Raw genomic sequence first — 27,985 nt, forward strand, 5'->3', positions numbered from 1 at the left:
CCATTGCCATAATCAAAGACGCTTGACCTTTGGCCCGGCCCCCCAGCCCCATTTCCCACAGCACCCATCAATCCTTCAGCTCCTCACAGCCCCATTGACCACTCATTGGGTAAGCAGATGGGCAGGTTAAAAATGCAGGCTTAACACTTTTTCAAATGACTGCTAATGACATCCGAGAGCCTGGAAGTTCACCGGTGAGTTATTGACGACGAATATTAAAGGAAGATTTGGAGAGGAAAAGCAGAGCGATCACCTTGGGAGCCAAAGGCAAGATACAGGTAATTTTAAAAATAAATTGCTTGCCATTTTTATTTCTATTCTGCAAAGTTAAGCCTATTAGCATCTTTGCTTTATCTCCATAATTAACTACACTTGTCGCAGCGGACATCCAGTGGAAGTTCTTCTTAATTCTCTTGAGTTTATTCACTAGGCATTGCTCATGCTTGGAAGACTTAAGGCCTAGGACCTCCTTTTTTAAAGTGAGATTCTTTGTTGTTGTTTAGTTGTGTCCGACTCTTCGTGGACCAGAGCACGCCAGGCACTCCTGTCTTCCTCTGCCTCCCGCAGTTTGGTCCAACTCATGCTGCTACCTTTGAGAACACCGTCCAACCATCTCATCCTCTGTCATCCCCTTCTTCTTGTGCCCTCCATCTTTCCCAGCATCAGGGTCTTTTCAAGGGAGTCTTCTCTTCTCATGAGGTGGCCAAAGTCTTGGAGCCTCAGCTTCAGGATCTGTCCTTCCAGTGAGCACTCAGGGCTGATTTCCTTCAGAATGGAGAGGTTTTATCTTCTTGCAGTCCATGGGACTCTCAAGAGTCTCCTCCAGCACCATAATTCAAAAGCATCAATTCTTTGTTGACCAGCCTTCTTTATGATTCAGCTCTCACTTCCATACATCACTACTGGGAAAACCATAGCTTTTACTATACGGACCTTTGTTGGCAAGGTGATGGCTCTGCTTTTTAAGATGCTGTCTAGTTTTGTCATTGCTTTTCTCCCAAGAAGCAGGCGTCTTTTAATTTTGTGACTGCTGTCACCATCTGCAGTGATCATGGAGCCCAAGAAAGTAAAATCTCTCACTGCCTCCATTTCTTCCCCCTCTATTTGCCAGGAGGTGATGGGACCAGTGGCCATGATCTTCGTTTTTTTGATGTTGAGCTTCAGACCATATTTTGCGCTCTCCTCTTTCACCCTCATTAAAAGGTTCATAGGACACCTAATTCAAAGGGCCTTCCCAGCCCTACTCTGGAAATGGTGGGATTGAACCAGGTTTGTTCTGAATATAAATCTGATTGCCCTACACCGTTGAGCCGGGGTCTCGGGCAGAGGTCTTTCCTATCCCAACCTTTGGCACTTTTGCACCAAAGTGGGATACATTTCTTTCCCCCCATCAGCCTCCTGTATCTTCCTTGCAGCTTGAAATTTGAACATCTCTTTCACTTTCCTTCCAGCCTACTTTCCAACTGTAGCTCCCTTACTTAACTTTGCAACCTGTACCATCTTGTGGATTCCTAGGGTATTGCAACAGACCTTAAGAGTCTTATATAGAATCATAAGAGTTGGAAGTAGGGTCACCATATTTCAAAAAGCAAAAACCAGGACACCACAAAAGTTGTTGAGCTTTTCTGAAATTCACCCCCCCCCCGGACATCAATTGGAAGCGACTCAACCCTGATTTCCTGCAGCATCCATCAGTCCTTCAATGCATAGGACAAGATCTTTTTTTGTTCCTTGCAACTCAGAACACCACACAGGGGTAAGGCTGGCTAAGAACTACTGACAATTAGGGGTTGGCAAGATCTCCAGGTCTGACATGAAATCTTCATATTTGCCTGGCCCCCTCCAAGTGACGTGGAGGGGGGGGTTGAATCTCCTGGTGGGGGGGAGAGTACCTTTTATTACAACAATAAGACAATTATTTGTGCAGTTTGCAAGCTTCAGCCCAAATTGTAGCTTGGGGGGGGGGGGAGTCTGCTCTCCTCCATTCCACCCTCCCAATTAACCCCCATCACCAGGGCCTGCCCCTAAGTCTCAAGTTTGGGGCCTGAAAACTCAGGACCTAGGATGCCCCTGGTAAGCCTACTGGCAACTCACTTCAATAGATCTCATGCTCTCACTTTCTAAGCCCACAGCCCTCCAAAAAGAACCATGTGTCAAAAATTGCCTGCCCTGACAAATAAAACTGTACCCGATGTCTCTGACATGACTGAGAATCGCACAGCCAGGGACAGGGAACTTTAAAGTGTTAAGATCGGAATGCGGAAAATACGAAAACAAGAAGGCAGAAATTAAAATATTAGAGATATGCCTCAGAGGTCCAGAGTATGGGAAGCCCCAAAAATTAATAATTTGGATTGTAATTTGGCTTTTTTATTTTATTTTATTATTTCTAATTGCATTATGTTGGTTTGCAAAGATGACAGATTCCGGCATGGAGGGGCTTTCGGTCTAACATACAAAGTAGACAGTAAAGGGAAGGAGGCAAGAGGCAGGATAACAGCATGCATTTATTTCAGTTGCACATTTGTAGCCTTTGATGCAGGCAGTGGAGGGTGGGGAACAGCCGCTAGCTGGAGCAGAAAATCCCATGTCACCTTAAAGACGAACAAAATTTTATTATGGTATACTTTTTGTGGAGTTGGGTCCAGGCCACCACAGATGCATGACAAGTTACATGCAGCTGAAGATTTTCTATTTATTTTTATGTACAGTGGTGCCCCGCAAGACGGAAAACTAGCTAGACGAAAGGGTTTTCCGTTTTTGAGCTGCTTCGCAAGACGAATTTCCCTATGGGCTTGCTTCGCAAGACGAAAACGTCTTGCAAGTTTGTTTCCTTTTTCTTAACACCGTTAATACAGTTGCGACTTGACTTCGAGGAGCAACTCATAGAACGCAGTGTACACAGTAGCCTTTTTTGAGGTTTTTAAAGACTTTGGTGATTTTTGAAGCTTTTCCAAAACTTCTTTTGCAGCCATTTGGTAAGTTAAGCTTTTAAAACTTTTTTGGGGGGTTTTGGATTTTGGGTTGGGGTGTTTGGAATTCAAGGACTTGGTGTTGGGGAGGGGTTTGCAAGAATCTGGAAGCTTGTGTTTCTTTTTCTCCATTTTTATGATTTTCTGTGACCATTGGGCCATTCTGCTGTTTTTTTTAAAAAAATCTGGGTTTGAATTTTGAAATGCTCTTTACAGTATGTGTGACTTTAAAGAGCACTTAATAAACTCTTGTTGTACCAAATTTGGCTTTGTTTGGACTTTTTTTGACCATAGGAACGCATTAATTGATTTTCAATGCATTCCTATGGGAAACCGTGCTTCGCAAGACGAAAAATTCGCTAGACGAAAAAATTCGCGGAACAAATTAATTTCGTCTTGCGAGGCACCACTGTATACACATAGGGTGGCGGGAGAGGGGGCACGAGGTGTGTAGAGGCGTAAACAGTGGGGAGGGGGAAATGAAATGCAGGAAGTAGAAATAGTGACAAATAGTATCTGAGGAAGTGTGCATGCACACAAAAGCTCATACCAATAACAAACTTAGTTGGTATCTAAGGTGCTACTGGAAGGAATTGTTTTATTTTTTATTTTGTTTCGAATACGGCAGACCAACATGGCTACCTACCGAGAACTAGTGACAATTTAATTAGAGATAAAATGTGCGCTACACAGTGGCCGCCTTAAACAACAGTAGTGAAAGGTAATAAAAGCAAATCAACTTGGCAATGCATAGCTAATTAACATCTGTAACAGGAAAAGAAACCGCTGTCCCTATTGAGACACAAATGAGTAGTGCTGATGAATTCTGCTAGCCCCAGGCTGCTAACAGGCAATTAAAAACATCGGAGCAGCTTGGCTGGATGGGATGAGAGACCCAGTGGTGGTCCCTGGCAGCCTTATCCTCCAGGAAACCGTCTATAACTGCTCAGGTTATTGGTAGTTGCTGCATTTCTGTGGTTTAGCTATGCACTGTGCAAAGTACCCTCCTGTATAGCTGTCCTGAATCTTCATTGAAGGCACAGGGCTTTCTCGGTAGTGACACCTGCCCTGTGGAACACCCTCCCACCAGATGTCAAAGAAATGAACAACCACCTGATTTTCATAGGACATTTGAAGGCAGCCCTGTATATAGAAGTTTTTAATGTTTGAGGTTTTACTGTGCTTAATAGCGTTTACCGTATTTTTTGCTCTATAAGACTCACTTTTTCCCTCCTAAAAAGTAAGGGGAAATGTGTGTGCATCTTATGGAGCGAATGCAGGCTGCGCAGCTATCCCAGAAGCCAGAACAGCAAGAGGGATTGCTGCTTTCACTGCGCAGCGATCCCTCTTGCTGTTCTGGCTTCTGAGATTCAGAATATTTTTTTTCTTGTTTTCCTCCTCCAAAAACTAGGTGTGTCTTATGGTCTGGTGCGTCTTATAGAGCGAAAAATATGGTAATTTGTTGGAAGCCACAAAGAATGGCTGGGGCAACCAGCCAGTCAGATGGGTGGCATAATAAATATTTACTTCGCTCCCTGCTAAACTGGGAATCCCCCAAATATTGTAACCTTCCCTCATAAGAGAATTGCTCCAGCCCCTTGATTGTTTCGGGACTCAACGATAGAACATGCCATAGAAAAGGAGAGCCCATTCCCTGCATTGGCCATGGTCTGGAAATAAGCCTCTGGCACAAAAGCAAGGCCAGTACTGTGTACCAAGGCAGTGTTGCACAGTGGTTACAGCTGCAAGCTAGTAAGAATCTGGCTCACATCCCACCTGGGACATGAACTCGTCAGGAGGTCAAAATAAAAAAATTCCTTCCAGTAGCACCTTAAAGACCTATTACAGTCGTTAAGAGACGTCAACAGGCTCATCTCAGCTATCTGCCAATCTCCCATTCCCACCACCCTTCTGAGTAATACCCCTCCCCACCTTCTCACTATATAGAAGGATCTGGCAACTTCTGTTTCAGTGTATCTGAAGAAGTGTGCATGCACACGAAAGCTCATACCAAGAACTAACTTAGTTGGTCTTTAAGGTGCTACTGGAAGGAATTTTTTTATTTTGACTATGGCAGACCAACACGGCTACCTATCTGTAACTCGTCAGGAGGTGCATGGCATGACATAAGGGCAGCCTGTTCCAAGCAGGCCAATAGCCCATCTAGTCCAGCACCCTGTTCTCGCAGTGGCCAACTAGTGAGAAACCCTGAGCACAAGAGCACTCTCCTCTCCTGTGGTTGCCAGAACCAGGCATTCAGAAGCACTGCTGCCTCAGACCACAGAGAACACACCGTATTTTTCGCTCCATAAGACGCACCATTTTCCTCCTAAAAAGTAAGGGGAAATGTCTGCACGTCTTATGGAGCGAATGCATGGTCCCTGGAGCCGAATTGCCCAGGGACAAAAAGCAGATTGTGCTTTTTTTTTTTTATAGAAAGAGGGAAGGGGGTATTGAAACAAAGCTGCTGAGCAGCTGATCGGCAAGCGATCGGGAGGGAGATTAAGGGAGGCTAGCGATAAAGGAGGCTGCCTGGAAGGGGGGGTGAAGGTAAAAGCCCATGGATCCTCAGGATTTTTGCATTGGGTCACTCCAAATTCACCATCAGATCATATAGCATGTCCATGGCTACAGCCTGCACCAAAAAAAATCACATATCCACTTTCGTGGGGCCACAATGGCGCACAAACGTGGTTACAAAGCACGGATCCACATGGATTCTCAGGATTTTTGCATTGGGCTACCCTAAATTCACCGTCAAATCACATGTCTGTGGCCACAGCATGAACCACAAAAATCATACATCCACGGTTTCTTTCAGAATATTTTTTTTCTTGTTTTCCTCCTCTAAAAACTAGGTGTGTCTTATGGTCAGGTGCGTCTTGTGGAGTGAAGAATATGGTAAGCAAGCCATGAAAGCTGCATGCCTGTTGGTTTGTGGATAAAAGAGCAATGGCCGCTCTCATTTGTGAAGACAAAAAAGCTCAGCTGTAACCCAGACCTGCCTCAAACCATAACATCCTAAGGCTGTGATGTGTTAGCTCAACCTGCCACAACCCACCAAAGGCACCAGAAGCCCCTCAGAAAGTGGCCCCGCTGCTCTGATTGCACATCCAGGTTGACTTGGGGCACTTCCAAGTCTCTTTGCCATTTTTAGGTGGGATTAAATCACATATGGGCCAATCCTGGCTGCAGCTGGTGGGGTGCTTTTGTGCAGCATGGCCATTTCCCGGAAAGACTGGATTTCTTGCAGCAAGAAAGGTGGGAGATGGGCCATGCTCTAGCACAGGCTTCCTCAACCTCGGCCCTCCAGATGTTTTTGGCCTACAACTCCCATGATCCCTAGCTAGCAGGACCAGTGGTCAGGGACGATGGGAATTGTAATAATAATAATAGTAATTTTTTATTTATACCCCGGCCTCCCCAGCCAAGGCCGGGCTCAGAGCGGCTTACAAGCAATAATAAAAACAAGATGAATGATTACAACTTAAAAACAAAAATAAAATACAACATTAAAATAATGGAACATTAAAATATTAAAATGTAGCCTCATTGCAGGAGGAGAAGGAAAAGAAAAAAGAAAGAGAGGGAGGGAATCAAATTGGCCCCAAGCCAAAGGCCAGGCGGAACAACTCTGTCTTACAGGCCCTGCAGAAAGAAATCAGATCCTGCAGGGCCCTGGTCTCATGAGGCAGAGCGTTCCACCAGGCCGGGGCCAGTGTTGAAAAGGCCCTGGCTCTGGTTGAAGCCAATCTAACTTCCTTAGGGCCTGGGTGTTGTTATTTATGGACCTTGAGGCTCTCCGTGGGGCATACCAGGAGAGGCGGTCCCGTAGGTACGAGGGTCCTAGGCCGTGAAGGGCTTTAAAGGTCAAAAGCAGCACCTTAAATCTGACCCTGTACTCCACCGGGAGCCAGTGCAGCTTGAAAAGCACTGGGTGAATATGCTCCCATGGCAGAGACCCCGTGAGGAGCCTCACTGCAGCATTCTGTACCCGCTGGAGTTTCTGGGACAGCTTCAAGGGCAGCCCCACGTAGAGCGAATTACAGTAGTCAAGCCTGGAGATGACCGTCGCATGGATCACTGTGGCCAGGTCGGGGCGGGAAAGGTAAGGGACCAACTGAATTGTAGTCTCAAAACATCTGGAGGGCTGAGGAAGCCTGCTCTACTACATCATCCTGCAAGCAAATCAGAATGAATGCTCATTAAGTAGCCAATGTTGCATCTAATTTCACCATTAAGCAGCACACCGTTACTCTCACGGCATCGAACCAAACATTTCAAACCTGCCCTGCCTCCCACGTCAGCAATGAGGGGATAAAACTGTTCTTACCTTCTGGGCTTCTGTTAAGGATTACTGAAAATATATGAAGAACTTCTTGACACTTGCAACAGCGGCAGCATTATGCAAGCATCGTTACGGTTTTTAAAAAGCAAATATATATGGAAACACCTTAACTCAGTCAAGTGATGCTTTCGGCTTTTATTTAGTTAAATGCAGCATTCTATACAAGAAAAAAAAAAAGAAATTTCAAACCCTGACAGGGAACTATAGCTCTTCCTAAATCAACCCGAATTAAAAGATTTCTCCCCAAATACACTGTACTGTACGGAAAATAATCTCTCCCTTCCCCTCCCTCCCCCATTGACAGCGTGCCACGCAATACGGCGATTTTGTGTATTTCAAACTTCAGAACTGTACAATTGGTTTTACAAATCACACTTTTTTCCTATGAAAAATTACAGAAAAAAATATTGCCACTTATTTTATTTGTAACAAAAAATTAGATTTTTTTTCCATTTAAAAAAAACACAAAAAAGTCAGCCAGAACTTTTTAATTTTTTTTCCTTTTTCTTTTTTAAGTGTGTGCTTGGGAAGAGAGGGGGGTGGAGGTGCAAGGAGGAGAGAAACCCAGGAACGCTCTGGAGCAAGTTTTGCCTTCAGGCTCCAGCACATCCGTACTCGGTGTTTTTTTAAAATAACAAAACAAAACAAAAAACCCCCAGCTAATCACTGGAAACAGATCCCAAACCACACAAACCTCAAAATTTCAAAAGCCGCCTGACCCTGTGTGAGGGGCTGTGGCTGGATCCTGTTACCAGTGATTGGCTGCCATCAAACCTCACACTAACAGCATTAGAAAAAAAGGAACCAAGGCATCCGTCAACACTTTTCAATCTCAGAAACGGGGTAGCTTTTTCCGTTTTTTGTTTAATCCCATCAGACTGTGCCTTAGAACTGGGTCAATCGCCACAGCAGATGGTGCCTGAGAAAAGCAAACTGCAGGGAAGTGGGAGAAAGTACCTGCCAGCCCCTGGCTTTTACCCTCCTTCGCCACATTCCAGGAAAATCTAACTTTTCAGGAGGCAGCTGGCACGTGCCCTGGCCTCAGTGGTTTTTCTGGACCGGGAAATCCAAAACTTTTAAAATAGGTGCAAGAACCAGAAAGTGCCAACAGAACTATTGCAGCGTCTTTTTCCCTATATGTCTTTCCGCCAAGGTTACCAGGTGCTTGCCACCAAAGGTGGGATGCGGGGAAGAAGAGAAAAGAAGATTCACCCATTTGCCTCCTTGCTCACCGTATGGTCGGTTCAGTGCCGATGCAGCAGGGGCGCAGAGAAGCAAAGGCCTTCTTTACGGGAGAAAAATCAGATCTGGAATGCTCACCCACGAGTCAACATCATCTCGGTTATGGCAAATCACACAAGCAAAAATTGAAACCTCTTTTCTAACACTTAAGAGGAGCGGGTCAAACGAACCTAGTCGTGTGGGATGTCGACAAAAAACTCTGCAGTAAAATAAAACCCAAATTCTGGTGGGAAATACACTAAACTGACAGGGATGCCGAGTTCGAAGGCTGCAAATCTACTAAAGCCCTTCAGTCCTTAAGATTAGTCATAGCACCGACATCCATTTTCTTGGTTGATGTGCTCCTTTCACAGGGGCAAAAAAAAAAGCATTGTTGTTTCTTGCACTGCCAGTCGCAGAAACAGTCTAGCATTGCAGACCAGGGTATTTTGGGAACTTTTAGCAATCTGGCATCCCACCTGCATCCTGATTCCTCCTCACCTGTAGGCAAAGGAGCAAGGAACAGCCAAGCTCAACACATTTGCCCCACCAAACTAGCAAGCGGGAGCAGCCCACACGACCTAAGGAACTTTGAAGGAAAACTGAAGTGGTGTTATGATGAAGCCATAACTCTTTTGAAAGCAAAAAGGTTTCACTCTGGTGGCAAGTCAGGAGGGAAGACAAATTATTAAAAATAATAATAATTATATTACGTGTTGTAGCAATATGGTGGGTTGGCCCATCCCAGCGGAGCAAGCTGTAGAGGAGGTGAGCATCAGCCCCTGTTGAATAAAGCACAAGAGGCAATCTGGGGATTTGGGGTCAAAAGCTCCTCGTCTGTCAAAAGCATAAGGTAATTTGATGGTTGTGAGGTATATAGATCATAGCAAAAAGGCACGTGCGACCTGGTTGGCTGGGGGCGGGGAGAGAAAGAGAATTCCTCAGGTATGAGAATTGAGAAGAACAAATGAAGTTCAAGATACTTAAGAGCGGACGTTTTGAACCACAGATTTTTGGTTCAGAAAGCTGGGCTTCTCGTGTGTGGTTTAAAAAAATAAGGGTGATTTTTAGGCGATTTGAACCCAGGTTCTGACCTGCTTCCTGAACACTGAAAACTCTTCCAGGCTGGGACAAAGCAGGAAGCAGAGAGAGAGAGAGAGAGAGAGAGAGAGAGAGGTTACAGCCATTGGGGAGAAGACCTAACATTTAAAAGCTGAACTCTTTGGGGCAACAGGATGTGCTTTTCTGGGCTTGGCTCAAGCAGGAAAGAAGCATGAAGCAAGTTAAGAGGCCAGCTGGCAACTCCAAACATGAGGTCTTGACATGCCTTTAGCAAGATGCTTTTGGTGCAAGACCAGGAGCCAGGGGAGCCCATCGCCTGAAGTCACTGAAGAAGCAGAAAAGGATGCCGATTCACCCACTATTCCCGCCTTCTGCATGGGGCAGCCTAAACGTTCCTGCTTCACTGATCCCAAGACCCACGTCACTGGGAGTCTGCCCATGTTGAGAACCAAGGGAGGAGGGCTGCCCCACACAGACGCAGCTCCCGCCCAGTCTGGATTCCTGACGGCGAGTGTTTGCCCGGGGCCATCTACCTTTAAGAATGGACAACCGCCACAGAAGCATCGTTTTCAAGTGTCAAGAGAGATGGAAAGTCTGGTTTTCCAGGAGGGTGGGGAGAAGGAAAGCCTCAATCGAAACAAAGCGGGTAAATGTCTTCAAAATAACTATGTTTATACAGAAAATGCTAGGTATGGGCCCTGTGCTGTTAGTGTGAGGGATTCGGCAGAATCTGAGGTTTCCAGCCAAGCAGCTCCTCTCCCCTCCAAGAGTTGCCCCCCTCCCGCCCCTCAATGAGCCCTCAAGCAGCAGCCCCAATGTGGAACCACTGTGCATCCTTCACAGAAAGAGAAAACACGACTGTATCCTTTTTTCCCCATTAGCAGCGCAGAAAACACAGGTGCTTGCTAGCCCAAGCAAGTAAGGGTTTTGGGGAAGGAGGGGGGGGGGGAATTATATGGCATTTCAAGGGGAGGGGGCGATAAACCCTGACACTAAAGTGCAACACGTCCTAAACGCTTTGTCATCCGGTGTCACCAAAAAAACAAAATTAAGAAGAAGAGGTGTTCGCAAAGCTTTAGATTTCCAGTTGCCGGAGGGAGGCGGCTTTTGAAATGACTGCGAGGAAAATAAATTCACATGGCCGTCGGCTTCAGAAATCAGGAGCCCTTTGGTGTGGAGCGGAGCAGGGTGGCGATACGGAGAGCATTTCACCACGCGGTTGGTAGTGTGAGGATTGGGGTGGGGAAGGAGAAACGCTGTATTTATAACGTTTTCAAGAAGCAGCAGCGCCAAGAGCATAAACGAATATTCTCAACTCCTTCAGCAAACTCAACGCACCACTTTTCCTTTTTTTTTTTGGCATCTTCAAAATCCACTCCAGCCCAAACACCTCAAAGAACAACATAAGCTTTCTCCCTGCCCCTTTAAAGACAAGCTGCTGCTCCACGCTTTCGAGGAGCGCAACCGACTGCCCGGGGGTTGGGGAGCAGAGGGGAAGAGGGCAGGTGGCTGCAGATACAACCTGGTCAGCACCGCTGCCTCTCTTTAAGGAAAAAAAAAAAAAAAGCCAGATCCGTTCCAGATCCATTCTTCAGCGTAAAAGGGGTGGAGGGGGGGGGCGAGGGAGAATACAACCTTGAAGCTAGATGAGAAATAGCCAAGGGGGGTGGGAGGGAGGAGGGGTGGGGGAAGATGCGATTTCACAGCCTGAAGGCCAGTCTCATCAGCTCAAATATCTCTGTTGGAAGGGGTGGGGGGTGAAAGAACAGACTCCCTCAGTGCCGCCTCATCTTCACTTTCCGAGCTGGACTGCCGTCCTCCTCTTCCTCGTCAAAGTCCTCCGTGTGCTCGTAAGACTTCCGCCAATAGTTCTCAGAGCTGAAATGGCTCCGCCTCCTGTGCTTAGGCAAGAGGACCGAGCGCCTGTTCTCCTCTTTATCCATTTCTAGAATCCGAGGTCTGAGGAGAGGAAAGAGACAGACAGACCAATGAGAGGATTCGGGGCAGTGTTAGAAATTAGTCAGGCTCATTTTGCAACTGGGGCTGGACCAGCTGCGACCTCGTGGAGATCTCTGGAATGTCCGGCTGGCGACTGGGGAAAGCAAAACGTCACTTAGAGAAGGATCTAAAAGATTTTCCTTGAAGCTTCAATTTGTTTTATTCCAGCTTGTTTTATTTGATGTTTCAGTGTGTTGTTTGAAACGAAATCGACAACAACATTGGGGGAAAACAGTAGCTAGACATTCCCTTGTGGCGACTGTAACATTGGTCTAAGGTGCCATTGAGAATTAGATTATATATCTAGCACTACCTCTTAACTGCTGCTTTTCACTGGAACAGTTACACCAGAGGTGGGAGATCAGTGGCTCTCCGCATGATGCCGGACTCCAACTCCCATCATCCCCGCCCACTGCCCAACTGGATGGGAATGATGGGAGTAGGAGCCGAGGAACATTTAAAGGGCCACAGGTTCCCCCATCCAAGTGACAAGGTGCACAGTACGCCAAGACCTTTTCACTGGGACTCATTGTCCACCCTACCTCAAAGGCTAAGGGAAGATGAACAATGTGAAGAGCCAAACAGATACTTTAGGCACACCAGGAGGCTGTGCAGCTCCAGTAACATTTTGGGCTCTCCCCTTCATTGAACCCTTGACCTAACCCCAAAACGCTGTATTGCAAACAGCGGTTGACATGCCTGCACCACATGGGAAGAGTTCAACACCACTCCAAAGCCAAATTATATCCACACACACACTGGTTGGAAATTATGGGTGAGTGTCTCTGTGGAAGCATCTAAGCCTTACTTCCAGGGGAGAGACAGCCCCACCTGCAAAGCACACACACACAGAAGGAGTGGAGGTAATAGGTTTGCCTCTTTTGTGCCAATCCCTGCCTCTCCACTCACAGATTCCAAACCAAAGCCTCATTTTGAAACCAGAAGCAGCAACTGCTTCTGCGCAATTCCATTAATTGTGGCACTTGGACTTGAGTGCAAAGACTGACCCCCGCAGGGCTATGAAGTGGACTTTCCCAACCATGGGTTACAGTCACATGCAAAAACCAGCAGAAGCCAAGCAAGAGGTCACTCCTTCCTGACTCCACAGATCCACACAACTCAGCAGCCCTCCTGCCTCTCTGTATGATGCGCAGCTGCCATCCTCCTGCCCTGTCCCGTTGCAGATTCACTTACCGGTGAGCAGCGTCTGGGTCTGCTTTGCGATGGGACCTCTTTGGCTTCAGGATGGGGTCCCTGTTGCTTCCTGACAGGCGGTCAGAGGCGTACCCTGGCACCAGCACAGAACTACTCAGGGATCTCGTCTCCAGCCGGGGAGCGTCTAGCCTGGTCCTGGAAGGGTTAAGACACAAAAGCAGTGCTCATCTAATTCTACTGGATGCATCGGAACAAGAGACATTATTTGTGTTAAGAGACACTGTGCCAACTTTCAACATTTGCCCCAGGGGTGCAGGCGAGAGGAGGCGGCCACATGCCACACATGTGATCTGATGAGCAAAAGTCAGGCCTCCTTATCTGTTGCTTAAGTCAGTGCCTCTCCCCTCCCCGAAATCCGTATTTCATATGTATCTTGACTGGGCACCAACCAGAGCATCCACCTAGCATGATAGTCAGTTAACATTTACAGAAATGCTGACCTAAATTGAATCTGACGCCTGTTCACTGATATATATGCAGCTGAACACTCTACTTGGATTTTCCCAGCTTTATTCCGAAAGAAAGCCCAGATGCCCCAGGAATAGCAGACTTCCACAGCCCACATGACAGAAAAAAGCAGTGTGTATGCTTTCAGCTCGAACTTTGGCATGAATGTACAGAAGCCGTTTGTTTATTGATCTGCAGAAGCTGCTTTCTAGGATAGAATTATGGATTTCCCCTGCTGCACCTGCCCACAGGACCCCTCCTCTGCCACCAGGAGTTTGACTGGGACCTGAGACACGCACTCAGAGGGCAACGCTCCTCCTGGGGCTACGAATGGGACTAGAGCTTCCTGCACGGCCCACCCTGCTTCTTTTGCCCATTTGTCCTAGAAGCCACATGCTGAACTGAATTGGCAGGTGCCAAATGGATACATGGGCTAGTGGAATTGGAAGGGGACAGGTCGACCAAGGAAGCCACGTCCTTTATGCGTAGCAGGTTGCAGGGCAGGGATGGGGAACCTGTGGCCCTCCAGATGTTGCTGAACTACAGTTCCCAGCACCGCTGGCCTCTCTCGCTGCATGATTCCAAGCAGAGCGTTTGGCACTGGAGCAGAAACCAGCATTTGTGAAGCAATCTTTCCATAAGAAGAAAAAAGCATCCAAGCTTGCAGGATTGGCACACCAGTCAAGAGGCCTGTCAAATATTCCAAGAAGTCTCAGTGCCAGAGGATGCTTGCTTGCTGTCAATATAGCATAACTACTTTTTCAAAACAGACGTTTTGCGTTTTAGTATTTCGCTGCTGCTCTGCTTCCTTCTGGCTTGCATTTCATGATTATTATTTTTAAACGGAGATATTGCAATTCCATGAGAAAAGCCAAAAGGGGTGGACCATCCAGGGACTTGTTGATGTTTATAGCAACCTTACCAAACACTCCCAAAACTAAAGATGTCTTAGAAGTTACTTGTCCAAACTGTTAAGTAATTTGCATAAGTAACAAGTCTGAAGAAGATTATCTTTTTAACTGCCCAAATAAAACCAACACTTCTGACACACTTGCCCAGTTCTTGATCAGTCAGTTGATCTACTTCAGCTGGACCAAACCCTGTTATCTGAATGTCTACAGGCAGCATTTAACGGAGGCTCAGAAACCAGAGGTGGAGCTCTGCTTACCTCCTGCCCCTCAACACGTTGCCAGGTAACATTTCTCATCAGGCAAACGCATTCCTTAAAGTTCTAAGTAGCTCAGGAGGTTGTCCCAAACTAACAGGACAGGGGTAAAATAATCTTGCAACCTGCTCCTGAAACTAGCTGGGAGCTGAGCTACAGCCTCGTGTTTTTCAATCTGCTCTTAAGCTGAAAGCCAATTTCTTTCTTGGTTGCTCCACCAACTCCGCCTTGGAGATTGCCAGGCTGTTCTGCAGCCACCCTCCGCAGCAGCCCAGAGCATGCAGGAAGGATCCATAAATATTGCTATGCTTCCACTGCCTTGAAGTTTTTATGACTACGCCAGTTACCAGACTGTTCAGGAAAATTCCACTCAAAGTGCATCGGAGCTAGATAGTTTCCTCATTACGTACTTCTGTTCTCAAGCAAGTACAGTGGTACCTCGCAAGACGAATGCCTTGCAAGACGGAAAACCCGCAAGACGAAAGGGTTTTCCGTTTGCGAGTTGCTTCGCAAGACGAATTTCCCTATGGGCTTGCTTCGCAAGAAGGAAGCCCATAGGGAAATCTCCGGGGACCTCTTTTAAATGCTGGCGGTGGGGGGCAAAGCCTCCCCTCCCCTCCAGCCTTCAGAAGAGGTCCAGGAAGGCCGTGGGGGCTGAAAGGCTTTGCTCCCCACCGCCAGCATTTTAAAAGCAGTCCGGGATAGCAGGGAAGCACTTCCCGCTATCCCGGACGGCTTTTGAAGGCAGGGGGGGGGCAAAGACTTTCGCCCCCCGCCCGCCTTCAGAAGAGGTCCAGGACCTCTTCTGAAGGCTGGCGGGGGGCGAAAGTCTTTGTCCCCCCTGCCTGCCTTCCCAGAGGCTTTTAAATCGCCCCGGACAGCGGAGAAGTCCTCCGCTGTCCCGGGGTTTTTAAAAATTCTGGGGGTGGGAAGAAAAGCCCTTGTTCCCCCCCCCCAGCCTTCAGAAGAGGTCGGGGGACAGACTGTCCCCGGACCTGGTCTGAAGGCGGTTTCCATAGGAACGCATTGATTGATTTTCAATGCATTCCTATGGGAAACCGTGCTTCGCAAGACGAAAAACTCGCAAGAAGAAAAAACTTGCGGAACGAATTAATTTCGTCTTGCGAGGCACCACTGTACTGAGTTATCAGAGGTGTAAGTGCGAGACATGAAAAAGAACCTTCCCCAGAGTCTTATGAACACTGCTGGAGGATTGTCTGACCCTAGCCGCCATGTTTTGCAAGGGTTGGGGCCCCTGAGCTCCCTCTCCGATGCACGTTACTGGAGACACTGCTCACAACCAGGGCCACTAGCAGACTAGCAACCTGACACGCTCCCATTTCCCTGCCAAGGATTCCACAAATCATGGATACAATTCCAACTCTCTCGAGTGGAGATGCAAACCCAGCCTGCAAGGCAGCCTTGGGGTTAATCTACTCCTGTGAGAGGGCGACCAAGATAAGAAAGGGTCTGGAAACCAAGCCTTTATGAGGAATAGTTGTTGGAAACTGACAGGAGTAAAATAAAAGGGTAAAAGGTAATGGACCCCTGAGAGTTAACTCCAGTCGCAGATAACTTTGGAGTTGCGGCGCTCATCTCGCTTTACAGGCCGAGGGAGCCGGCATTTGTTTTTCCGGGTTATGTGGCCAGCATGACTAAGCCGCTTCTGGCGCAATGGAACACTGAAACCAGAGCAGCGCATGGAAACGCTGTTTACCTTCCCACCAGAGCGGTACCTATTTATCTACTTGCACTTTTTGGCATGCTTTCGAACTGCTAGGTTGGCAGGAGCTGAGACCGAGCAAACGGGAGCTCACCCCGTCGCGGGGATTCGAACCACCGACCTTCTGATCAGCAAGCCCAAGAGGCTCAGTGGTTTAGACCACAGCGCCACCCGCGTCCCATTGAGGAGTAAGATAGCCATCTTCAGTTATCTAAAGGGCTGTCACATGGGAGACAGAGCAAGCTTGTCTTCTCCTGCTACAGAGGCTAGGATCCAAACCAATGGCTTCAAGATACAATAATGGAGATTCCGACTAAACATCAAGATGATCTTTCTGACAGCGGAACAGACTCCTACAAGAGGTGGTGGACTCTCCTTCCTTTTTAAAGCAGGTGCTGGATGGCCATCTGTCATGTATGATCAAGGTGAGATTCCTGCATTGCAGGGGGTTTGCCTAGCTGACCCTTGGGGTTCCTTTCCAACTCTACAATTCTATGATTCTATAAGGAAAGCAGCACACACTGTAACTGGGCCCTCCAGATGTTACTGGATCACAGCTCCCATCAATCCCTGACCGCAGGCCAAGCTGGCTGGAGCTAATGGAACTGGAGTTCAACAACACCTGGAAGACTGCAGGTTGCCCACCATTACTCTAAAACAGTGTTTCTCAAACTTGGGTCTCCAGCTGCTTTTAGACTACAACTCCCAACACCCCTAGCTAGCAGGGCCAGTGGGTCAGGGATGATGGGAACCGTAGTCCAAAAACACCTGGAGGTCTAAATTTGGGGATCCTGCTCTGTAGCGTAGAATGTACCGTGAGAAGCTCGCAATTTGTATTGTGCAGCGATTACCTTCAGCTTTAAGCCAATTGTGTGAGCCCACCACACGTCAGGGGGGTTCAAACTCTCTCACACCAAAACCACACCGACCACACAACTGCTCAGGCCTCTTAAGTCTGCTGTTCTGAGTTGTATTTGCAAAGCCAAGTCTCTGCTTCCTACCGGTGTATGTGTGCGAGCCAATGGAAAGGGCAGGAAGTGCTGTTACTTTAAGGAAGATTTAGTGGGGCTAGTCCATTCTTTCCACTTTTCCTGGCTGCGTGCCTTCAAAACAGACCGCAATGTGTTTTACCAGTTAAGTGCTAGGAAGGGGCAGGATGTTTTGAGAATGCTAAGAAAACACTTCCTCGGCCTCCCAGCAGCGTTACGGTTTCCCAGGATTTACTGGGTCATCAAGCGCTGCCCCAGGTTCCTCCCTGCATCTTGTTAAGGAGGCCCAGCTTCTCATTTTAAAAACAAACAAACCACGGGCCTCATAAATGGGAGCAAGGAAACAGCTATGTCTCACAAAGTTCGAGAGTGATTTTGCTTAGCCAGGACAGAATCATCTGCGTTAGAGGCTACCAGTTTTAGCTGCTCAAAGTATTGGCGGCAGCAAGAATGTGAAAGGATGTTTTCCCCTTTAGAAACATATACAAATTACATTCTCTTCAAAGATGCTTCACCACTTACTTCCTAAGGATGATGACTGCTCTCCTCTCCTTGATATCCTGTGGTCGAATGCAGTGTGTAATTTCATCAGCTGCGTAACCACTGTGGAAGAGAAAGATCCAAGAGGGATTTCAAACCAAGCCAACTTAAGTTTTAAAAGGCTGTATCTGTTCCTGCTTCTCTTCAGCCCCAGTTCAGCCATACTGGTGATCAAACAGCTCCGCCTACAACTTCAGCCAAAACTTATAGCCCTTCATAACATCTCTGCCCAACGTTTAAGTTTATTTCACTTATATTCCACCTTTTTTCCTAAGGAGCTCAGGGTGACAATGCTCTCTCCCTCTACATCTTATCCAAACAGCAACCCTGTTTGAGGTAGGTTAAGGCAGGGACTGGCCGAAGCTCACCCAACAAGTTTTGGGAGTGGGGATTTGAACCCCGGTCTCCCAGATCCTATGCGGGCTCTCTAACCATTATGCCACACTGGCTCACCATCAATACAGCAGACAAGGCCGTTTTCTCAGGTTCATGTGGGAATCTGCCTTATACAGAGACAGACCATTGGCCCAGGTAGCTCAGTATTGCTAACTAGCGGTGGCTCTCCAGGATTTCAGACAGAGAACATTTCCAGTCCTATCTCGAGATATCAGGGATTGATTGCATATTACCTGGGAACACCATCCTGCCCTGATATCCTCTAGAGCAGGGGTCACCAACTCCCAACAGCTGTAGCTAGTGTGGCCAACAGCAGGGAATGATGACAGTCAGAGCTCAACAACACCAGGAAGGCCACAGCTTCCCCACCCCTGCTCTTGAGAAAGCCATGTAGAAATATTTGCCACACAGACCATTGCTTGCATGGTTCCACCACCTACTCCAAATCCTCGCTGCCACCCATAACCACAGATCAAATGCAGTAGCATGGGCTAGCTTTGCTGGAGTCTTCAAAGTCCCAATGTAAGAATCTTCCCACCTTCCCTCCCCAAGAGTCAACTTTGTTCTTTTTCGGGCTCCAGAGACCAGTGGCTCAGGTAAGCATCTACCTGAACAGGTAGAATGCTGGTGCAGGAAGGTGGATGTGGGGGAAAGGAGAACACAGGACGAAGTCTAGCTTGCTTGGGCAGCAACGTGAGCAAACTCAATAACTATATTCTGACAACTGTGCCCAAGATCTAAGGAAAGTGGGGGGGGGGGGCATTTTTGTTCCATTTGAGTTCCTTGACAGGATCTGCATTACAGCATAGCTGCAAAGACCATGAGGGCTCAGCCAGATTTCAATACACAGCACTTCCCTGATTCCAGACCCATGACTACCGGGTAATTCTGAAAACCTTAATGGCACTCAAAGCACTATATCTCCTATTCAGAGGGACTGTGAGCAAGATCCTTTGCAGAAGGCTACAATGAACTGCTTGCAGTCAGGAAATACTGAAGCAATGCCTTCTATTCCCTGGCTACCATTATCATTAGCCACGAACAGAAGCCATGTGTTTGTGAAGATCCCAGTATCAGTAGCCTTGATACACATGAGCAACAGCATTCTGCAAACTGAGTGCCACCACGAAAAAGGCCCTGCCTGCATCTGCCTTGCCTTGGGAAATGAGACACACTCAGAGATGGACCTCAGATGATGATCTCAGGGTCCAGGTTGGCTTGTCTTCTCCACTAAGCTAAACCCAGTTTATCTAGTGTGGCTTCAGGAGTACTCTGGATATTAGCAGACTACGTAGTTTCTTCACATCCTCACAGGACTACCATTCCCAGAGTTCACTGAGAAACCCTTGACTATTAAAACCAGTTTAAGTTTGTATTGTTAATACACCTCGAACCTTGCCTGCATAACCCAACCCCCACAAACTGACCATTTCAATAACTTTGCTCTGAAGTTTCCTAGCAGCACGGCAACAATATGTGCATTGGCTTTCATGAAGGGATTTGCACAGACGTCTGAGTTCCAAAGAGTACCTGTACGAAAGCGACCAAATTCAGACAGCTACGGATTTCAAAAATTTCTGTCAGGTATGGTGGGTTCCCCCAGTTGGCCACCAGCCCATGCCTGAAAGCAATCGTTGCCAAAATGGGCAAAGGGGGGGGGGGGAAGAAAATGGGATTTTGCTTGTTCAGTGTTACAAAAACTATGTACAGCATCATACCTAACTAGTTGCAAACTATTTCACAGGAGTAGAAATTCCCAATAGGGCCGCAAAACCCTGATCATTTACACTAGGAGTAGGTAAGTCTTCTGGGAGGAGACACTGTCTCTGTGAAAGGGCATCTCATCAACTTGTTTTAAGGCCCCTCAAGAGAGTTCAAAGTGACTCCCCCCTCTCAACCAGGTTGTAGAGAACAGGAAGCCCAACGGACTGCGCTTCCCATTCCCTGCATTTCTTCGTAACATTTGAAGCGGCACTTACAGATTCTCTCCTCCCATGCAAAAAGCATATAAATATCAGCTAGGGCGGTACAGCAGTCATGTGCTGAAGAATCAGGAGGCAAGAATTGGGAAGCTGCTTTCTTAAGACACTCAAGAACAAGGATGGTGAGCAAAGCGTAAGTGCCTGCCCACATAACGCCTGTAAACAGAAAGCAAACTGTTGCATCAACCTCTCCGCTACCAGCAAAAGCCACTGACCAAGCGATATCAAGACTCATGTTGCCATAACAAGCATGCTGCTTCTATTTGGCTAGGTTCTCCCTGCCAGCCCTCTCAACAGCAGCCGTATTTAGAACTACTCCCTCCCTTCTTGACCAGGTTCTTATACCCAGCTGGCCCACGTGACTGGAACACTGGCCTAGTCCATTCTGGCAGTGCCAAGCAGATCTAGGAGTGCTGGGCGCTGCACTGGCAGTGCTGACTTTCTGCTCAGGCGAACCTCCCTTGGAAAGGTGCCCTTTTATAGTTAATGCCCAAAAGCTTAGCAGCTGCTTCCCTCAAACTGAAGTAACTTCTGCGTTTAAAGTGTGCTAGTTGCTTAATGCTGCCTTCTTTTCTTGGAAACCAGGCAAGCTGGAACAGTGAAGGTGCTGCACGGTGACCCACCCGGAGGCTTACTGAAATTCTAGAAGATTTCTGCTACTAGAAAAGACTTGTGGAAATGCTGTTTCTGTCCGTGAGGAACTGACTCAGACACTGTAGGCTGCGGTAGACCCATGCTGGTCTATGCAGAGGGGACTTCATCCATCCATCCGTGAAAAGCTCATATGGTCAAACAGTGGCGTAGCGTGGGGGGTGCCAGGGGTGCCGGCCGCACCGGGCGCAACATTTGGGGGGGCGCGTTTGGCCGGCCCTCCTCAAGGAAGCAGGAACCCCACTGTCCTCGGACCTCATCCGAAGGCTGGCGGTGGGGCGGAGAGACCTTCTCCCCGCGCCAGCCTTCGGATGGCTGTCCTGAAGACTTGTGGTGGGAGCAGTGGCGTAGCGTGGGGGGTGGAGGGGGGGCCTGCCGCACCTGGCGCAACATCTGGGGGGGGCGGAAGAGACTCGAGTGCTAAAATCCATGGGTTAGGGGGCGCAAATTACTTGCCTTGCCCCGGGTGCTGAGAACCCACGCTACGCCACTGTGGTCAAATAATCTGGAATTCCATTCCACTCCTTCCCTCCAACTTGGCAACTCTGAAGCACAGGTGAAGTTCTTTCAGCCATTCCTTTCTTAATGAATTAGGTCCACATTTGACATAGTTGCCGCAAAGCAAAACTAACAGGACAGCTGGTTCTCTATCAGAATCAGGAGCAGAAAGCTTTGGACAAAAGGAAAAGCCACTGCCCCCTTAAAGCAAAGAATTCATGAATACAAAGCAAGGCTTCTGAAAAGCCTGCTCACCTGGGACAAGTCTTAGGGTACCAATTTCCCCTTTTGGGGTGCATCCCTGCAACGTTACCAGAGATGAGCAAGGTAAGAAGAGATAGTCATCTTTTTGAAGGGATGCCACTGTCTTCAGCTATCTGAAACAGCCAGGGAGACAGGTGCATGCCAAGAGTCCTGTTAGTCTTGCTAGTCACACATGGCAACTCCATAGCAGAAGCGGGTGGCTTCAGCAGGCTTAGCAACCAGTGTAAGCTGCAGGCTGCCTCCATTATTATGCATAAATTATATCTCCCTTAAAAATGGGTAGGGCCAACAATTCTTACTGCATACACCATGGTGGGAGCCAGCCAGATTTTGCAACAGACCTTTCGTTAGACTGACAAAATTATTTCCCGTGTTTAGCACTTCCTTGCTATCAAACTGCACCAGGCAGAGTTTCATTTCAGCTGCAGAGTGCACAGCTGCTCAGCCCCTTCCTGGAAGTTCCTGCCACATGTAATTCTGCATGAGCCTTGGTTAATGTGCGCACTTTTAGAGATAATGCTTAGTCCTTACACTGCTTTATTATTGATGCACCTGGACTATTGTGCAAGGCCGTGTTTATGTGAAGGAGAGATTTTCCTTCCTGGCTCATGTGGAGATCGCTTTACAAATGTAAGCAGGGGATCACGTTACCCCCTCAAGCAGCCTTTCAGACTGGCAGAAGTGTTCACTCCTCAGCCCAAAAAATGTTGGTGGCCCTCCTTTTGCCATGGCAACGCGGAACCATTAGGGATGTTTGACTCATCCTGGCGGAGAGCTGGCTTTGGCTTACACGGCTATAAATACAGTTTGTCACAGGCTTATCCTGACCCAACATTTCGCGCCCTTTCACACTCTGCTCCTGGAGAAGTTGCTCTTCCACAGGCACTAACGCCACAAGGAATGCTGTCTAATGTTACCTGCAAGTATTTACACTGTAAACACAGTTTCAGAGAAAAAAGCAGAGCCAGGAATTGAAGAGGAGAGCGCTACAGAAAACATCAGCACTGCTTATTGCAAAGTAACAGTCTTGGCTCTACAGCCAACAGAAAACGGGCTTGGAGAAACCCATGGAAACACCTGTAGAAAAATGGGTACGCTAATACTTAGTTCAGCCCTAAAGGGTTGGCATGCTTGAGATAGCTTTCCCCTTATGAAAGCTTTCCTTATTGCATGGTATCAGGACAGTGGACAAGAAATGACAAAACACTACCACCAGCGGCAATTCAGGAGTACAGTCAGCAAGGGCTCCCTGCCCAATTCCTGGCAGGAAAGGTCAACTGCTGGTTTTGCATGCTGGGCTTAACTCACTTCTAGGAGGACTGCTACTGCTTGTATTGGGTTTTTACTTTCAGAATGATACTACTACAGAGAATCAACTGCAGCCAGAGAGCTCTCAAACCAGTTTGCATGGGAGATACAATTACTCTGCTCCACTAACACATTTTTCTCAAGCTGTGAGGGGGGGCAGAGGCGCCCCCAGTGAGTCAAAGAAAATTCCCAGACAAGGTGCAAGCCATCCAACTCTGGCTTGAGAGTGCCCTAGCTGGAGTGGAAGGCAGAGTGAAAAAAGCACTCCTTCCAATCAGACTTGCTCCTTCTTTTGTGTTGACTCCTGTTGTCAGGAGTCTGAAGCGAAGCCTTCTATCTTTTCCAGCACACAGTCATTACCCTTCTCTGGAGTTCCTTCTCTCTGGGATGAGAGGGAGACTCTTCATCATAAGGAAAGCCACCTGCCCTGCTTTAGTTCACATTAATTAGCAGGGGTGAGGAACCTGTGGCCCTTCAAATATGGCTGGACACCAACTCCCATTAACTACAGGATGGCATGGTCTGGTCACGGTTGATGGGACTTGTAGTCCAGCCAAACCTGGAGGGCCAGGGGTTCCCCCCAATCCCTGGTTAATGCTTGCAGAGAAGCAGTTTCTCCAACCACGGAGGCTTGTTTTGGCAGAACCCCTGAAACTGGGTGGCATTTATCACAAGCTATTACGGCTGATGCGCTCTCCAGCTAAGCTCCTCCTAGCTCTTATGAACCTTGCCTCAATAGTTCCTTGGGAAGCATTCTTGCATCAAGTTTGTGTGCTGAAGAACCCATGCACATTACAGGCTGCATTCTGCACTGTCTGCTCTGTTTGTGCTGGCTGTGCTGTCATGGTTTGCTTTTGCCGATCACAAGCTGAGGATGTTTCGTAGAACCCCAAAGTCCTTGCATCTGCATATAGCAGAGAAGATTAATAATGCGCGATAAACTCAGATGCTTGTCCTATCATTACAGATCTTATCAGTGAGGAGTCCTGGATGAGAATTCAAACCATTTTAGGGCTGACTAGAAGACAGGTTTGAAAGCTGCTGCTAGTCAGTGGGAATCACTTAAGTTGCTTTGTAAGGTCACCTGCAGACCCAACACACAAATCACCTGCTCTTTTAGGTTCTGTTCCAGAAATTGTAAGGAAGGAATAATGGCAACTGTAAAAGACAAGCAAGGATCACAAAACATTTAGCACTTGGAACATGCTATACAAAATCAACAAACAATACACAAATCTGTCTGGATGTGCAGCTATCGATTCAAGAGCTGAAACCGGCCAACAACTCGGAAAGGCCTCCTGCAACTTTCCTTACCTGAGCACAGTGACACTCCCTCTTCTCACAGGCAGGAAGAAGACCGGCTCGGAGACCCTGATGGGCTTGAACTGGAACTTGCAGCCAAAGCAGAGTGCCGAGTCACTGAAGAACGACACCGAGACAATAGGCCTCTCAAAGATGTGGATGGGGTCCACGTGGGAGACTATGCAGCCCCCAGGCTGGTAGTCGTTGATCACCGCACTGTTCACAAAGCCCTCGGGGATGACCCGTTGCTCCACCAGCTTGCGGATGACGAGGTCATGGACCCACTCGGGAATGGAATCCACTTCCCCACGTGGGTACAGCCGTTCCTGACCGGGACCTCGCCTCTGCAGCTGAGACCCGTACGTATAACCCTCCCCAAAGAAGTACTTGTTCCGGAGAGGGGCCCTATCCACCGTGTGCTCTTTATAAAGGCCCTTCTCAGCCCTGGAGACCACGTCGTCAATGCGAGCTTCGATCTTGGCGCATTCCTCAGGGGTGAAGAGGCGGAGCTGCCGGATGCCGCTTTTGACTTTCTGGGCCTCTTCCTCCTCCTCCCGCTGGTGCTCCTCGCAGTCGCTGGGCTCCGACTCGGAATCCTCGTGGTACTTCCGCTTGCGCTCTGCCGCTCCACCTGCGCCTCCATAGGGAGATTCGGCAGGGTCTCGAGTGCCGCCCCCCTTGTAATTGTCCCGGTAAGGCATCATGGATTTGAGCTTCTCTCGCAGGTCTGTGTAGCCACTCCCAGCCATGGCGAGTTCCCCAGTCGCCTTCGCCACCTCTGCTGAACTCCCCGGTGAATGGTTTGTAGGGCTGGTGAGTGGGAAAGCGCTGTCCCCGTTCAAGGCATTGTCTATCCTAGTGGAATAAACTCCCAGAGGAAAAACCAAGAAATCCTACAGCTGAGCTTCCACAAGTGGAGAGCAAACCAAACCAGGTGCCCTTCCTGATGGGTAAGGCACTCCACCCTTCCGAGACACCCCGCCCCAAGTCCCTGCAGGAGGGGCAAGGGGAAACAAATCCTTGCGAGAATGAGAAGAATGTTACAGATTCAGTTTCATTCCAGTACTGATACAGAACGGACAGATGAATGCAAGGTCTCCTCATCCAGTGGTACCAATCTTGTTTCGCAGGTGAGTGCCGGGACAATTAAGCACACTCCATCTGTGGGAGGAGAAAATGGTGTAAGCAAAGAGCAAGGAGGAAAAGTGCAGATAAAAGAAACAAGCAAGATACATTATCTGAGCCCACCGCACCAAGAGCTGGGAAGCCCCTTTCCCAGGCATGCAAACCACCTGAGTCAACCCCCCCCCAGCTGTATCCTTGGAAACACTCCAGGCCAAGCCTGACCTGGAAAAGTGGCTGCAATTAAAGGCAGGGAGAAGCACAGGGTCAAGCAACAGACCAGAAGTTCACTCAGCTGCATTATTTGTTCCCTCTATACATATTGCCTCCTCCCTAACTCACTCATCAACTAGAAATACAGGAGAGGCCAGCAGGTGACCTGTGTTAACAGATGGGAATGGTGAGTGCATCCCCCTTCCACCCCTGCTCCTTGTTCATCACCTACTCCTTCCAGGAGAAAAGGAACCAGGCCCACACATCATAAAGGAGAGGCTAATAAGTCACTCCCCCCTTCCAGAACCTTCCTCTACAGCTTTTCTGCTGCTCGTTGCCCCCCTACCTACTGGGTGGGGTGCAGCACTCCCCAAAAACAGAGGTATGGCACTGAGGGGATAACTGCCTTCTTTGCCCCCCATACCTATTGCTGTCTGTCTCCCAAGCAAAAGGGCAGAAGATCCAGAAAACTCTCATACAGCTAGAGGTTGGAAGGTGGCAGAGGAAATGCTGCCTGTCTCTATACTTCTTTCTCTCTTTGTTACCCTCTCAGAAGAAGGGAAAGAGACAGGAAGGAGAGCCCATTTGTATGCACCTGGATCCATTATCCTCTCCAGCAGGAAGTGAAGGGGGTGGGGGGGATGTACCAATACCTAATTAGTCAAGAGTTTGAAAAGAAAGACCTTCTTTCCTGCACTGAGTATTGCTCTTGGCTTCCCACTCAGGAAGAGACATGAGGACCCCTCTATAACTAGGCCTAGCCTGTTTCCTCAATCCCCAAACCCACTTCTCAAAGCCAATCACACGAACTGAAAGAAAACGGGGAGGGGGGGTAAGCCAGGAGGCCCATTATATAAGCAGGGGCTAAAAATAAAAGTCTCAGTCCCACTGCAAGCCTATTGATCTCTGTGACCCCTCTTAGAAAGCGCCAAGAGGCACAAGGCCCCCTCTATGGGCAGCAGGAGGTCAGGAGGGGAGCAACCTGCCTCACCCCCTCAAGAAAAGGGAAGAGGGAGCAATGGTGTCCTCCCAGGTAACAGGGCATGGGGAGGGGGAAGGGGAAGAAAGCCTCTCCACCCCCAATTGTTTGCCTTGATGCTCAGCACACTATCCCAACCAAAACAGGCAGAAAGAGCAAGAAAGGAAGGAAGGGAAAAGCCTCTGACCGCGGCTCGCCCCCAAACCTATTGACCTCTCGGCTTATCCCTGCCTCGGAGGAAGGCGAGAAAAAAGGCAGAGGTAGTTACCCACTTAACAGGCCAGGGCCAGAACCCAGTGGCACCTTTCCTCCGCCCCTGAACCTACTGGCGCTGCATCTCCGCCGCCGAACTTATAGAGAGCCGGGAAGCCCTTCTGCAGCCTCAGGGCCGCATTCCGGCCCCCTATCCCACTTGACAAGGGCGGGCGCCCCCGAACCTCTTGGTCTCTTCCCCTCACCCTCCGAGAGGCACGAGGGGGGAGAGAGAGGCTGCTTCCCCCCCCTCCCCCGGTCTCGCCTTTTACGGAAAGCGCTGCGAGGGGGCGTCCGCCCCGGAACCAACTGCCCCGGCTCACCGCGCCCCAGTCCGGCCCCTCAGCACGCGCCGCCCGAGTCCGGCTCCGTCAGCGGCAGAGGTGGCCCGGCTCCCTCCATGGCAGCGGAGGCCCGGGGGCCGAGGAGGAAGGACGGGCGGACGGAGGGACACCAGGAAGGGAAGAGGCGTCGCCGCTGCCGCCGCTTCCTCCGCCGCCGCTGCCCGAACTCCTCGCTACGTCACCAGCGGCCGGCCCGACATTATAAATAACTTCAGGGGCATCCTCCTCCTCCTCCTCACGGCGCAAGAGTCGGCCACTGCGCAGGCGCACGCTTCGGAGTGGCGCGCACTGCGCAGGCGCGCGGTAGCCCCGCCCCGCCCCCGCTCTCCAAGAGCCGAGCGGCTTCTCGTTTTGCGGCTAAAGAGCGTCCTCGCCACGGCGACTCCGCTTCTGCGCACGCGCCGCATGCCGACGCTCTTTCCAACTCCTCCTCTACCGCTCCCTGTTTTTTTCATCGCCATAGAGATGGGGAATGGTAGAGCGGCTGCTTCCGGTGAACATCGGAACAGGCCGTTGGCTGTTTTCTGTTCTCTCACAAGGATAAAAAAAGAGAGGTCAAACTAATATTATACAGGCGCAGTAAAAAAATTTTTTTTTGAAAAAAAGAAAGTCATAGGCGTATATAAAATATACACTTCCGGCAGTTAATGGCGCATGCGCTGAGCAAAGTGCGTAGCTATAAAAGGCACTATAGAGATTGGAACGTGGAAGGGTGGAGTGGCGCTCTCATTATCCGTTATGTAACAATGTCCTTTATATTACGGCGTTGGAATGGAAGCCAGAAGTGAAAGCTGTGCGTGTGAAACTCTTGTTTTTCTACCTCTATATTAAGGACTCCTTAAGGGCCTTTAATGTTCTCTGCGCATGCTCCTTAGTGCACGCGCCACGAAGCGCCATTTCCACGCCGTCATTCGCAATGACGTACGCGAGCGTAGGGTGGGGTTTATGCATAGACGCTTGTGTTGGTTTACTGTAGGGGGCGTGGCCAACTCAA

At 48.8% G+C, this 27,985-nt stretch overlaps 1 protein-coding gene and 1 long non-coding RNA gene across 2 annotated transcripts; one reads left to right on the forward strand and one right to left on the reverse strand.

Annotated features, from left to right (window-relative positions):
• Nucleotides 1–6,221: 6,221 nt before the first annotated feature.
• On the forward strand, nt 6,222–8,021 carry LOC309519177. The gene is made up of 2 exons (XR_014213725.1): nt 6,222–6,333; nt 7,081–8,021. It is a non-coding gene; the product is annotated as an uncharacterized lncRNA (long non-coding RNA).
• Nucleotides 7,441–27,245, reverse strand: ALKBH5 (alkB homolog 5, RNA demethylase). Its single transcript, XM_082199850.1, has 5 exons — nt 26,971–27,245; nt 24,094–25,242; nt 17,663–17,743; nt 12,796–12,951; nt 7,441–11,562 (listed from the first exon to the last, which is right to left on the reverse strand). Exons 2-5 carry the CDS (start codon nt 24,828–24,830, stop codon nt 11,379–11,381), a joined length of 1,158 nt encoding a protein of 385 aa, XP_082055976.1. The 5' UTR covers nt 24,831–25,242; nt 26,971–27,245; the 3' UTR covers nt 7,441–11,378.
• Between the last annotated feature and the right edge of the window lie 740 nt (nt 27,246–27,985).

Source organism: Podarcis vaucheri, assembly GCF_965113315.1.
Source record: "Podarcis vaucheri genome assembly, chromosome: 14".
Taxonomy (NCBI): domain Eukaryota; kingdom Metazoa; phylum Chordata; class Lepidosauria; order Squamata; family Lacertidae; genus Podarcis; species Podarcis vaucheri.

What these genes read in the sequence shown, in the direction of transcription:
- ALKBH5 (XM_082199850.1), bottom strand. Translation starts at nt 24,830, where the DNA reads ATGGCTGGGAGTGGCTACACAGACCTGCGAGAGAAGCTCAAATCCATG. An exon ending in GCAGTCATCATCCTTAGGAA is followed by an intron (nt 12,952 to 17,662) that starts GTAAGTGGTGAA and finishes TAACCCTTCCAG; the next exon opens with GACCAGGCTAGACGCTCCCC. An exon ending in GACCCAGACGCTGCTCACCG is followed by an intron (nt 11,563 to 12,795) that starts GTAAGTGAATCT and finishes TCCTCTCCTCAG; the next exon opens with ACCTCGGATTCTAGAAATGG.